The sequence below is a fragment of the Buceros rhinoceros genome, unplaced genomic scaffold, assembly GCF_000710305.1.
Source record: "Buceros rhinoceros silvestris isolate BGI_N320 unplaced genomic scaffold, ASM71030v1 scaffold12178, whole genome shotgun sequence".
In the NCBI taxonomy this organism is placed as follows: Eukaryota; Metazoa; Chordata; class Aves; order Bucerotiformes; family Bucerotidae; genus Buceros; species Buceros rhinoceros.
In genome coordinates, this window is record NW_010425148.1 from 20,631 (window position 1) to 35,107 (window position 14,477).

The 14,477-nt window shown below is 35.6% G+C and overlaps 1 protein-coding gene across 1 annotated transcript in view; it reads right to left on the reverse strand.

The window, feature by feature from the left end:
- MARCH11 (membrane-associated ring finger (C3HC4) 11) overlaps positions 1-14,477 on the reverse strand; it is a gene marked incomplete at its 5' end in the record, with an annotated part of 28,165 nt that overhangs the window by 301 nt on the left and 13,387 nt on the right. The window contains 2 exons of the mRNA XM_010141037.1: positions 3-115; positions 7,126-7,318. Of these exons, the coding sequence (XP_010139339.1) occupies positions 3-115; positions 7,126-7,318 (306 nt within the window). The remainder of the gene's footprint in view (positions 1-2; positions 116-7,125; positions 7,319-14,477) is intronic.

Consider the following 14,477-nt stretch of genomic DNA (forward strand, 5'->3'; position numbering starts at 1 on the left):
TTGCTCTCTTCTATGTCTGTGGCTTTATCGTAATTTAACACATCCCAGTGTAGATTCACAGCCCTCCAGCGCTTAAACACTCGATAAACAGATGCACCTTCGTGTACTATCAGACCTGAAATTAAAAAAAAAAAAGGAGTTTGTACAAAATGTCAGTGGATACCGTTTTGAGAGCAAATAGAGATGAAACACATTGTAATGAATCTGGCAATTGCCAGAGCCTGTTAAATTACTTGTAACTCTGACACTTCAAATAAATTGTACATATGCAATAGAACTAGTCATTTGTGTGTTTAAGATTAGAAGGTGGGAACATGCAGAGGAAAAAAAAATTGTTCTGAATGAAAGCACAACATAACCAATACCGGATTGTCCTGAGCAGGCCTAAGCAAAGTATTTAGATATAAGTAAAGCAATTTAACAGAACCTTACTGACAGATTTGTAAATAGGCTCTTTACGCTAGCGTTATCCTTAGTCAAGGTAAGCAATGGTTATTTACTGAGATTTGTACTGAGTTAAGTAGATCTTTAAGCAGGTTAGACCTGCTGTAATGAACAGGACGGTCTTAAATTTGTTTAAGAGTGTTTTGTAGGATTCAGTACAGATACAAATAAATGTAACTCTTTCACATTCTTAGTTCAGCTAGGGAGCGCAGAAGATTTATGCCAACCTAAACCAGCTGTAAGTATAATGACTTCCTTCTCTTGCTTCAGCAGAGCAAGAAGAAATTAAGTATTATTATTAACCATGATAAGCATGGCAAGAACTACAGGCTTTTTTCTTTCTCTTCCAAGTTCATTAGACAAAAGTTGAGAAACATCTATTTTGCTGAGACCCAGGGAATCTCTTAAAAAGTCTTTCAAGGAAAATAGAAATTATCTAGAGTCCTCTACAGACCAGTCTGCTTACGAAGTTCCCTGTAGCTAATATTTACGCTTATTGTGTGAATTCAAGCAATTTAAGTGTAATGCTTCAATTTTTGTAATTATGTATATATATTCATATGTATTTATAAACACACTCTTTATGTGTAAGTATTTCAAATATGCATTTACTGGGGAGACGCAGTGGGCTTTGGACTTGCTAGGTTTTTCCTCAACCAGCCTGGTAACTTCTGTTGGTTCTGAGCAACTTCATGTCTTCCCTGGTTCCCTGTTTTGGAGGAAGAGCCTAGCCAAAAACATGTATAATTCTTTTTCCAGTGTGTTTCTTGCCTAAAATTTTCATATCTATAATATGATCTACAGTGTCCCTTATCCCAAAAAATTGCATATTACCTGTTCCTACACAATGAAATTGTGATTTATGTGTCTGAGGTCTCTTAGAGTAGTTAACTGATACCAGAAAGGAGACATGCAAAGAAAGATGACTCAAGCAGAAAGGATGATAAAAACATTTATGTGAACGGCAAACCTCAGATTCAAGTGCAATAATTTGCAGATAGCAATGCTTACTCGAATACATTTTGAAGATATTTCACTGAAAGATGAAGAAACACAAAGATTGCTTTCAGAAGGACATGATGGCAAAGGTAGCACCTCTGTAAGGCTTTCAAGGTGCCTAGAATTCACTGAAGCATTTGATAAAGCAAAAGTAACACAATATAAATTTAAATATTCTAAATATATTCTGTATCAGCATAGCATTTTAGTGGAAAACTTTCTTGACTGCAAAATGTCTATCTTCATCTTCTTAGACTTATATAAAGCAATCTGTCCTAAAAATTTAGCAGCCATTGTAATGCATAAATGCACCTTCAGGACTGGTATATGGTCTTAAAAAGGATAAATGTGTTTGCTCTCATACAGAATCTACAAACCAAATAAGCTATGGTTTTACTGCTGTGACAAAGATCCCCTTTTTGTTTTCTGTTGCAGTTTCTATAGAATGATAAGGGAGATGAGCATAATTTTCTCTCTACCTGCCACTGGATCATAGAACTCTATGTCAAATTTCCCTCAAGGCTGTGATGAAGAAAAACTGAGAAAGTAAATTTACATTTAGCACCATGTAAGATTTTTGATACCTGCCTGCACTTCACTGGAACCTGAACAACCTATTTCAGAGCAGAGAAGAACCGGTTGAGAAAGGTTCATTGAGGTACATGAAGTACATTTAAACAGTCAAAAATATCCTTGCAAAAATTATGGCAGAAAAAGTCGTAGGATGACTTCTTGTAGGGAGCTCTCTTATACTACTCTTGAGCTTTTAGGATTTACTGACATTATGGTTTTGAATTTTTTTCAACAATGGGAAGGAAGAGAATTTTTCTTTAAAATGGAAGCTGTTAGTCACATATACTCTAGAAGAGCTACCGAACAAAGGCTCAAATACTGCAAAGCTCGAAATAAAGCTATCAGATTTGGCAATGCTGAAGGAGAAAAGGAGCTCTTTCCTAATTCATTCCACAAAAAGGTTTATTTCCCATCTGATAAATAGGACAGATATTGAAAAAGACCTATGTAGAATTGGCAAAAGAATTCCAATAGATCTTTTGCCTCTTTGAAAGGTATTATTTGCCAGAGGGTGGGGTCAAAAGAAGCTCTCAGTGCCAACAGTTCCAAGACCACAAACAAGAGGAAATCTGGGTAAGGTTTAAATGCTGGAGATTTTCAGCTCCAGACAAGTTTCTGAAATGCAAAATATAAGTAAGTGGCTAAAGCAAAGCTCTAAGAAAATGGCAAAGAATCTCCTTTTTCTTAAGAATTCCACACCAGTGAATGAGGATGAGAGGAAAACATGGATAAATCCATGAATAATACTGAACTTGTTCCAAATACCATGACTTCAACAGCACAGAAGACATAGTTGCACAAAAATAAATTACTTGTTTGACCCAGGTGATTCCACAAGGAAGTGTTAGAGTTCACTACTGTTTGCTGTTCTGACATTCTGTCCAATTAATATCTACAAGCAACAGAGTTTTGAGATGATGGACCTGGCAAAATGTTCTAAGGCTCAAAGATGTTACCTTCAGGATTTATTTCAAAGATGTAGGGACTGTAGAAGGATCCAGTCAATAGGACTACGGAGAGATCTTAATTTTATTTTCTTTTATTGCCAAATACTATGAGATTCTTTCACTCTATCATCCAAAGGATTTCTTACCTTGAGTCACAAGACCACTTGAAATTTTTCATGCTGAATGTCTTTACAAGCAGGCAACTCATCTTAATTTGTTCAGAATTGGTGGTATTAGGTTCCAGTGTTGTAATATTTATCACACTAATCTTACTTATAATCATTTAGGAATGGTCCTCCCAGAAAGAGCACAAACTTTTGCCAGGGAATAAAAGATCCTTTTCAGAAACAGACTTTACCACTGGACAAAATGCCACATCTTAATTTTCTAGGGCTCACAGATACAAAAAATGCAACAAATTGCTCGAAGCATTAAGGTGAAACACTTCCACTCTAAAAATAGCAATATAACCATTTCTAAACTATTTAGAATTAGATCTAATGTGCAAACAAAATAATTTCTGAGCAGAGGCAGAATCTAGTTCAGCTAGATGTGTTTGTTATAAGTAACTTCAGCCAGTAAATCTTTAAAAATAAGGAGTTACACAGCTGTTGCTAGGCATCAAGTTCCTTGGCGGGAAAGAAAGAGGCTTTCAGAGGACTATTCACACCTCACATCATTGGCTCCCATCTCTTGCTCCCTTGCTGTAGTACTACTGGCACCACTCATGTTTCCAGTGCAATGTTACAACTGTTTTTCACACTCCAGAGGAGCTGAACTGTTGTTCTGGGATTGCAAGTGAGCTATTATTATTTGTGAGGGATTTTTTTCATGTTTGAATCATTTATGACTACTAGTTATGATGAAATTCCAGTGAAAATACATAAAATTATATGACTTCACTCTTACAAAGAAATAATTGCTAATTCCACAAAGTAGAATGGCAAAGGCTTGGTGTACTGTCCTTCAGTGGCTAAATAAGGGGTTTATATTATTCATTCCTTCCATATTAACTCATGAACTCACTCCCTTTGGTAATCCCTACATGGGTGGTCCAATCCTAGCACAACTGCTGCAATAGCTCTGGGTTTCACAGGCAGTAGTTTTACTTGATTAAATGTTCAAGGTTTGCCTTAGGAAAACTTTTACTATCAGCCAGTTTCAAAGGGAACAGCTTTACACCCAGCTTAGATACAGAAAAGTAAAGCTAGTGACTTGTAGGGCTGAAATTAACAGTAGATAAGTAAAAATGATCCTATTGTTAGGAAGAATTCTGAAAAAAATTAGAGTAGAACTAGGAGAACAATGGATACCAATAAAATATGTACACTGGAATGAATAGAACATCTTATATTAGTGATCTGTAATCTTTGGGGTATTTATTTTTGTGAAAAGTAAAACAAGACTAAGAATTAAAATATGTTACATGTAATTTACTTGGTAAGAAATTGGGTGGAATGCTTTGTATGGTATATAAAGCAATCATTGTGAAAAAAGATGAATATGTGCAAGTTTTCAAAGATGTCATATAAATATGTCGGTACCTTTAGGCAAACAGCTTTTAAAAATAACAACCACAAAGCATTTCAAAAATTACAAAAATTTAAACTTCACAATGACCAAAAATATTCATATTGGTTTTACAAAGCTATAGGGAGGCATAACTGAATGTAGTTGGAATGTCTTGGTCATACCACCAGTAGCTCAGGCACTGGTCTTGAAATACGTGCTGCACAGAAAAAACATACGTCTGCATAAATTTTTCATTGAAATAGAGATTTCACTGGGATTACAGGTCATCACTCACGGTAAGTCCTGTTGAAAACTAAGAGAATGCCATGGATGACTAAACATAAGTGAGGAGAGAGGAGAGAGGAGAGGGAGAGAGCGGAGAGGGGAGAGGAGATAATAAGTGAGGACTATGGCTGGCTGTAAGCCTTATGAGCTTTGTGATATAAGAAATTACATACCATATGCAATGGTAAAATCATATGGTAATGCCTTTGGGAAGTCATCAGCACAATGGACAGTGTTGAGCTTTTCCTTTTAATCATTCAGAAGTAGTAATTACATCTATCCATTAAAGAACTTTATTTGAATGTTTTAAATTAAAACTATATCAATCAAAAACAAAAAATTAAAATTCAACACTTTATGTTGAAAGAAAGATAAAAGTGAATGAAGTGGAATATATTAATAAATATTTTAAAGAGTTACAAGACCTCCTGGTCTTAAAGATTGCAGATTACTTGAAATTATATGCAGAATAAGTGGACTGAATGAATCCGGATGATCAGAATTCTACAATTACCAAACAGCGTTTATACACATTTCTGAATTTCCAGATATGGTTTTGTAAACTGTTAAGTCATTATCTGCACCGAACTTTGAAATTTCAAAAGAGCATCCAAATGTCTTTAGACAGTTTTACATAAAAAAAAGTCCACATATTATTTATTATAGATCTATAAAATATGCATTTATGTAACGACAGGCAAGTCAGTTTATGTGATGGGTGAAGTTATGTGGTGGGCTGCATTGTCTGCTTTGCTCCAGCATGATGCCAGTTCGGCTAGGAGCTACGCAGCCACGTGAGGCACGTTAGTTCTGTAGATTCCAGTTGAGGGAGCCTGACCCCGGCTGGGTTAAAAGGCAGCTACGTAACTACGTGTACCAATCTATTGACGGCTTGCCTTCCACGAGTTTACTTCTATAGATAAATATACTAGTATTTCCGATCACCCACAGATGTTCTGGATTGCTTTTGAGATTAATTTGGTTTAAGGTGTCTTAATGGTCAAATAAATGGAAATAGCTTGAAATAACTGGTTATTCCAACTAGCTGATGCATACCAAGGGAAATTTTTTACAATTGTAATCTTTGTGGAAGAAACAGAATGCTATATAAATGGAATATTTAGAATGCCTGAGGCACATTTTGTCTTCACTTTGTTTTTTTTTAAACAAAAGCAAACCCCTCAATACTGAGTGTTAAGCAGGAAAAGGCGGTATTCAGGAATTAGCATATAAGAGGACATGTGGCTAAGCCCTTTTACATTTAAAAGCTGAGCACTTGTCCACAGATTCTGTTCATTTTTCTGTCTGAGATTTGGGTTCACGGAAGAAAGTTGGTGTTCTAAAATATTCTGGAGTGGGCTTTTCTTAGAAAAATTACAAATTAAACAGAACTGCCGATCCATCTGAAATATAAACACTTTTACAGTAATGGGATGGTTTCAGTAAAAGATGATATGGCTTTATAGTTGGAGCAAAAGTACCAATATTAGGAATCATTCTGTTTCTTTGCACCTTACTGAGCAGAATTCAGCATTGTCCTCCTGAATTCCCATAGATAAGATTGGGATAACATCAACATTTATAACTCAGAAATCTCAAAGCAACTATCAGATAGCAATTATTAAATTTTCTCTGCAAATAACAGCAGCTATTCTAACAATCAATTCAAGGTTGTTTTATCAAATACTAAAGGGACTTCAGTTTAAATATTTCCGAGTCCAGTATATTTTCTGAAATTTAAAAAACTGGTCAAAACACTTTGTAGTATATTTCATTTTCTTTTATAAGATTTCAGCTAGAGTTAAATGACTTGATACTTTTTAATAGTAAGGTTACTATAGTTAGCACTATTGGAGTATTTTGTAACTGCTTATGATTACACCGAACTCATGTTCTTCTCCATTACTAGCACAGTGACCTATGTAAGTCTGCACAACTTAGTTTTGGATATGTAGTTTGACGACATCCTCAAGGGCTTCTTCGGCACTTCATGATGGCACAATTCAATGCAAAGTGGCATCAGCAGAAGACTTGAAAACATGTAATATTACTAAATATTTTCATAACGTCTTTACCATTCTCATCTATTTAACTTCCTGGACTTTGCTAGCCATCTATTTTATCAAGAAATTGAAACTGATCCTGTTCTCACCGCTAAGATCCTGGGGAGACACAGTGATGAATCTGAGAGTAAACCTTCTGTGCTACTTTGCAGTATTTGTAACACTGTAAAAAGCAGTATTTGCCAAAGGTATCAGCTGAGAATAAATCTGTAAAGAACTGATCAATTAAAGTGACCAATTAGAAAAATAGATATAATCAGTCTTAAACCACAGTCTGTGCTGTTTAAAGATTTTGAGCTTACCTATGCACACTAGATCCATAAAACCATACATTCCATAGCAGATTTGAAAAAGGATGTCCTTTCTTTGCCATACTGCATAAGGGCTGAAGGCTGACCATAGAAGCCAAGTCACACTTGCTACTAAGAACAGAGATCCTAGGATTACAGCAACCATCTGCACTTTCTCAACCAGTGTTATAGTAATGCTTTGCCACTAAAAGAGAAACAAAGTGGTATAAGATAAAAATGTTATTTTCTGTGATTGTACATTCAACTCCACTTTTTTCCTAAAATCAGAAATTACTTTAGTATTTATACATAACTCCATAGATCTTTACTAATATCCTTGATGCTGACGTTTTATATATATTTTTCCTATTTCATTTTTAGTTAAAGTGAAACTAATAGTTGGTTCCCCATCCCCTCCAGCATCACTATCATCACAATCAAGCTGTGAACTTCAGAAAAGTAAGTAGTTTTATTTCTATTTTGAATACATAGGCAAAAAGAATATTTAGTATTAGGAATGGAACTCAGCCTTTCGTATATGTAGGTTAGTGAACAGAATTTTAAAAACGTTGGGAAAACAAACCTAAGTATGTTTTATGTTAGTGTGACAAGTTGTAAGTAAGTTCCTTTCCAGCCTGCCACCCTAGTCTGAAGCCATTGTCCACTTCCTTGCTGCTCATCAAAGAAGTTTCAGCCATACTGAGGGAGCCAGCTTTCTCTGCATAAACCAGTGTCAACAGTCCAGACATCTCAGCCTAATGTGGAAGTAACCTGGAGTCTCAGGAGGAGCCATGAAAATAGGTAGCACCAACACTTCTTTTCAGTGCACTCCGACTACATCTGCCTTTCCAAGGAAGGCTGTATGTGAGGGGACTCAGTTTTATGCTGTGACAAGGTTTAAGTATAAGAGTATGCTTACTGAATTCTGTCAAGGTAAGAACAGAAATAAAATTCTGTTAAAACAAAAAGGCACAAAAGCCAAACAGCGTAAGATTACCCTTAACATATATGATCTTTCTTGGCCATGATTATCCAGATTAGCTTGGCAGACTCCCTGCTCTAACCCCATCACCAATTCCAGAGCTAGCATGCAGACTTTGTAGACTGACAATTTTCCTGTTCCTAATTTTGAACATACCTGCTCCTTTCTACAGCTGCAGTAGGAAACAGAAGGAGAAAAATAAGGGCTTTATTACCCCTTTTCCCATCCAGTAACATTTTTTCCTTTTTCCTGTTTCTTTTTTAGAAGAAAGTTGGGTACCCAGTACTGTATAATCATAGGGTGATACACCAATTCAGGTTAGAAGGGGTCGAGAGAGGTCTTTGGTACAACTTCCTGCTCAAAACAGGGTCCGTGATGAGATCAGATCAGGTTGCTCAGGAGTTTATTCAGTAGCACCTTGAAAACCTCCAAGCATGGAGACTGTTCAGCCTCTATGAGCAACCTGTTCCACTTCTTGACTGTCCTCAAGTTGAAAAATGTTTTTCCTAAAAAAGTATTTTTTCTTATATCCAGTGTGTTCCTTTTCTGTTCCAATTTACGCCCTCTTCCTCCCTTTAAGCACCCCTTTAAGAGCCTGGGAGAGCAATGAGGTCCTCTGCCCTATCCTTCTCTTTCAGCTTTTTCCATTAACTGTTGCCTAATTTGCACGTCGTGCTGCATGCCTTCTCTGGTTGCAGCCTTCTGAATATAATAGTACAAAAAGGGAGCTCTATAGCAATTTGAAAATTGTCTATCTTGAAATGCTATCCTTTAATAATGAAGTTATTAAGTGCATACTAGCTATTTAATTGAACTTCAGGGTTTGGAATGGGGCTCTTCATATTAAATAATACCTTTTTTATGGTAAAAGACTCATCTCCTTTGTCAGAATTCTTTTTTTATAAGGTCAAGGAAGGTCATTAACAAGAGTTGCGTGACAGAATGGTGTGAGCTTCTCATGACTCAGATATTGCTTGTATGCAGGATTTAAAGGTCAGGACTGAAATTCATAGAACTCTCTTTAGACTCTACAGAGTTATGTTCAACAAAGTTATTTTTCAGCTGAAGCTACATAGTGTGACTTGGCAGAAAATTGTCAAAAAAGCTATTGGTTATGTATCTCTTTCTATCTTCTTTCATTATCGGTGTGAGACAGACCTGTAATAAATTTGTTCAGAATGCCTGAAATCAAAGTATATTTACATGAAGTAAAGCTTTAACTGCCACAAAATATTAAACTGTCAAATTATGGAAGAAGCTGGCAATAAATTAAGAAGACTGTTATATCACTGAAATAAACATCAGACCTTTCACAGTGCCATTTCAGCAATGCAGAAGTTCCTAAACTCACTTCAGCTTATTTTGTTTTTTTTTAAAATTAGATTCCTCATAATTATTCTGCAAAGACAGCACTGAACAGAAGGAAAAGTAGTCCAAACATCTGGGACAAGTAATGTAGCATGCAGAATACCCATAAGGCACATCCCTTACTCTGGTGCTGTCTGACAAAAAATTTACATTCCAATCTCTCACTCCCAACCAGAATCAACCACTTCTACCATCTTTTTCCATCTTTTTGAGGGCTTTTGATGGATTTCTCCAAACCTTTTATTTCTAGAAAAACTTGACCTTGAAAAGTGCTAAGAAACATAGATATGATCTGCACCTCTTCCTATCATCTTCTCAAGAATGTATGATATTTTGTTGTTCTCCTGATTAGATGAACTGTCGTCAAGAACACAAGTGACTGAATCTCTTATCCTCGATAAATTGTGTAATTCCCAAGATTCAGCATAATAGCATGCTACCAACCAGGGAGGAGAGCCACCCCAGTTACTGAGAAAACGCACAGACATTCCATATTTTCCACTCCTTTGACTTTAAAAATCTAACAATAGTTACAAAACAAGAAACAATGAAATAAAACAATCAAGAACCCCCAAAAGGGGTTGGATATTTTCTTCTAGTACTCAACTACTTTGGCCTTTGTGGTATTCACTTACTTTCTTCTGCCAAATAAACTGTAGTCCTCCAGCTTTCTCAATATGAAGGTCAGCAATAACCAAGCAATTTAAACGTTTTAGGAAAGTTTTCTCCCTATTAGTGTGATCTGTAAGTTAAACTAATATGAGATATCCCACAGCAGAAGAGGAAGGACTGTGTGTGTAAGATGCAAGGCATTCAAGAGGCCCAGAGAGGCTTATGAGAAACTGGTAACTTGCCTCCTAGTGCTAGGCAGTCTGCCGTAAGAATCCAGCACCCTAGGAGTCATAGGGTGGGATGGACCAGTATCAGGCTCAAACAGGTCATCAGTGTCGGGACCTCAGTTTCTGTGTATGTCCCTCCTTACTGCTAATGGTAAGAAGACTGTGGATGTTCCTGATGGCTAACTTACCTCCTAATTTCGTCCTCCTTGCTTGGCTCCAGATTGATTTGATGCAGAATAGTCTGAGATTGCCTCCTGGAAAATTGATGTCTTGATTTCTTTCCCTGTCTTACTGAGTTTGGGTACTTTGGGTACTTTTTATAAAAAGCCAACAGATCTTACCGAGAAGGGCACATTTTTCACATAATTAAGAACATATTCTGTAGTTAAGATGTTTCTCACATGTAAATAAGTTTGGAAGTTTCAGTCATTTACTGAGCCATGGATGGAATTAGCCATTAGGCCACCAGAGGAACTACACAGGACTGTGTTATTTGGTGGCATTGCATTTCATAGCAAGGCTTGTGAAGAGGAACTCAAGTTATGATCACACTGTTTTCTTCTGCCCAAAGTCCTACTCATGCATAGCTAATATGGGTGAGCATATACTCCGCCAGACACCCAGAAAAATAAGACTCTTTTTCTAAGAGTAATGTTCTTTTTACAGTATCAAAAGCCAGTTACACTTTCTCACAATAATTAACCATATTGTATGCCCTGTTACATGTTCTTATAATCACTTCACATATAATGTCAAATTAACGGCTTACAGGGGTCACAAAAATAATGTAGTAAAAATAATTCAGTGATAGTTAATGTTGAGACATTGCGTTTAGAATTTAACATACTGAATTATATAACGTGCCAAATTGAATGATCTCATTATTACTGTGTCATAATTTAAATCCATTATTTCAGTGTTTCTCATTTTCTTTACATAACTTGTCTCATAGCTCTTAGTTGCTCATGATTATAAATTATATTATCGCTTCCTAATTTGTTTTTGTCGTTTTCTGAATATACATTCCATAATCAGTAACAATTCTTTTAGCTAAGTATTTTGCCAGTTTAGAAAAGATCTACACAGCATTTTAGTGTCAGCTTCTGTAAGGTACCTGATCCTAAAAAATAAATATTATGAGAAGGATAATTGCTGGTTTTGCTTAAAAAATAGAAATTGAAAGAAAACGTTAAATATTTTATCTAGATAACTATAACAATATTGCGAATAATTTTTCGAAGACAGATTCATAAATAATATTTCATTTAAGTTTCTATGAAGTAGGATCCTGTATCATATTGATAGCAGGAACCAGTTAGTTATAAACAATATGTGAAGGCAGGAGGCAGTTACTCGTGAATGAAGGCCTCGTCCTTGGAAAGCAGGATGGACTGAGCAAAACAGGCAGGCACTAATCAGGGCAGAAGAGTCCTAAGCAAGATAAAGACGACAAAACATGGAACAAGGAATGTGCAAAGTTAAAAGCAACAGAGCTCTTTGTAAGCACGCACAGATAGGCAGGAGATATCCCCCCGTGCATCCAGATCCGTGAATAAAGAATACAGCTTAATAGTCACACTGGCTTTTATATCAGCGTTCTTTGCATCAATATATCTTCGCATCACATATGTAATCTTGTGATGTACCATGCCATCTCTGTTGCCCATAAAAAGAACGTGTTTTACTTTAATATACAGTGATGATTAAATCTTCTTTTGAAAATGGCGCCTTCATAAACAAAATATGATTCACGCATCTGATTTTAATGTAATACTGTCTGTCCCTTGAAAACTTTCTACACTGTTCTTTACTTCTACTGACACTTTATGATGTTTGTCTCTTTTAAATTTTTATTTACCACTGGTCTTCCTTTCATGAATCATTTGGGAGTCCAGTACATTACTAGTACACTATAGTTCTAACTCAGACCCCAGAACATCACTGCTCTTTTCATTTAAGGGCTCTGTCTAGCAGAAAAACTGCATAAGTTCCTTTTTTCTTTTTCTTTTTTTTTTTTTTTTTTTTTTTTTTTTTTTTTTTTTTTTTTTTTTTTTTTTTTTTTTTTTTTTTTTGAGACTTCCAGAAGTTGAAAGAAACATATTGCTTTCATGGACTAACTGTTAAAGATCTAAGTTAATACAGTTATACGCATGTTCTTAGTAACATAAAGATGGATATAGCATTCAAAGTCCTGTCATCTTTGAGATAAATCAGTATTAACTTGGATTTTTTTTTACGGTGCCTTGTAAAAGCTCATTGATAATTGTAAAATACATGGCAGAAAGGTGATCTAGAAAGTACTGACCAAAACTGTTTGTGCTTAGAATGCATTACACAAAAAAGGTCTGCAATGAAAGTGCAAGTTTTCCTACATCCTTAGTAAAGAACACATGAAATTGCCTTATCGCTCCCGCAATGTGTACCAGCTTCAGCCATCCCAGTTTGTAATCCACCAAAATTCCTCAAACCAAAGAACTGTTGGGGTTACCCCACTCTGTTTTCTCAGAAACACAGCTTATTTAATGAACACTGCTGACTGAAGCCTCTCTTTCTCAGTCATTCTGGAACACTATTTTATATAGAAGTAACTAAAAATAGCTGGCAGTGACCTATTCTAACATGATTAACCTGGAGACATATAAATTATATGACTTCAAAAGTTTTCGTTAGAGTGTTCTGATTGCTGGAATCGGACAACTCTGACAATAAGAAGTTATTTCCTAATGTCACTCATTACACATAGTAGGATTTGCAATCTGTGTACTCTTGAATAAAACTTACAGAAGCAAAACACCACAATGACTTAGGTCCAACAAACAAACACTTCCTGAAATGCCTGTTCCTTACTTGTTCTTGTTAGTAGTCTAGATGATAAGATAATTAAGTTTTCTAAGACGCTTTGCAGTAAAACCATTGACTTGTGATTTAATATGCAGTGATATTGTTAACTTATTGACCAGCTTGGGTAAAAAATGCACATTATTGAGTATACACACACACACACACACACACACACAAATATTTGAAGAGTCATTGTTGGCTATAGGCTTCTATTTCTATGTCTTTTTTTTAAAAAAAAAAATTGATGTCACAAAAATTGCAGCTCACTGTTAATGCTTACCTATTTTGATAAACCACTAACACACAGGGTGCCTGTAGCCAGAGTGCCCATTATCTTTACATGTAGCAGAGAGCTCATGAATACAGATAGTAGAAGGCTGTACCCGTATTTTGCTTGAAAGCAAAACTTTGGTATCTGAAAGCACGACATTTACTGCAGACATTCTGAGCAATGTACAAAATCTTCACATTCTATTACATTCCCTTCTCAAAATGTTACTTTTTATTAAGCAGAACAGCTTAACATTTTATCTTGTGATTTTTTTAAATTACGTTAGAATCAAGATCTGAGACCAAAAGCAGAGCTGTGATGTAAACTGTATTAGTCTTACATTAGTTTTTCTCTGAGAAATTATTAGTTGTTGTCTTTTGCTGCTGGCCAAAAAATGAAAGGAATGAGGCAAGACTGCAGGACTGTGTTACCATTTTCAGTCTCTTAGAGGCAGAAAATAGGTATTTAGTTTTAAAGGTATATGAAAGTGAACTCCCTCTCCACTTCGAGGCATTCAGATTTTCTAGAAAAATCAATTCCTGATGATTAAAATAATGATATTAATCTTGTGTGTTAATCCTCCTGTCTATTAAAATAAGGACTGTAATTTTATCTAGATCCAAAAGAAAGGTTGGCTCTTTACTAATGAGCATACTTGAACCAGAGATCGTTCCACTAATATACTATTCTCAACACCTAAAAGCATATGAAACAAAATTATAAAACTTGCTAAATGTTCTATTTGTACCAAATAGTATTTTTTCTAATTCCTGATTTCTGCTTTTCATTAAGAATTGACTGTCAGTCCACCAGGATCAAATTCCGCCCCAAATACATATCAAAGAGTACTTAAAAGTCATGATGTGTTGTAACGATGAGTCTGCGAGAAATACATACAATTGAAGTGAATCATTCTCAAGTCAGCTTTTAACTCACACCAGACTAATCAATTAAGTTTAGCTTAGTGACTTAGTTTGTCAGTATTTTGAACATTCTCTGGACACGTATATATTTGGTGAAAACCAGTGAATGAAAATTACCACTCTACATAAATATTCCTGCT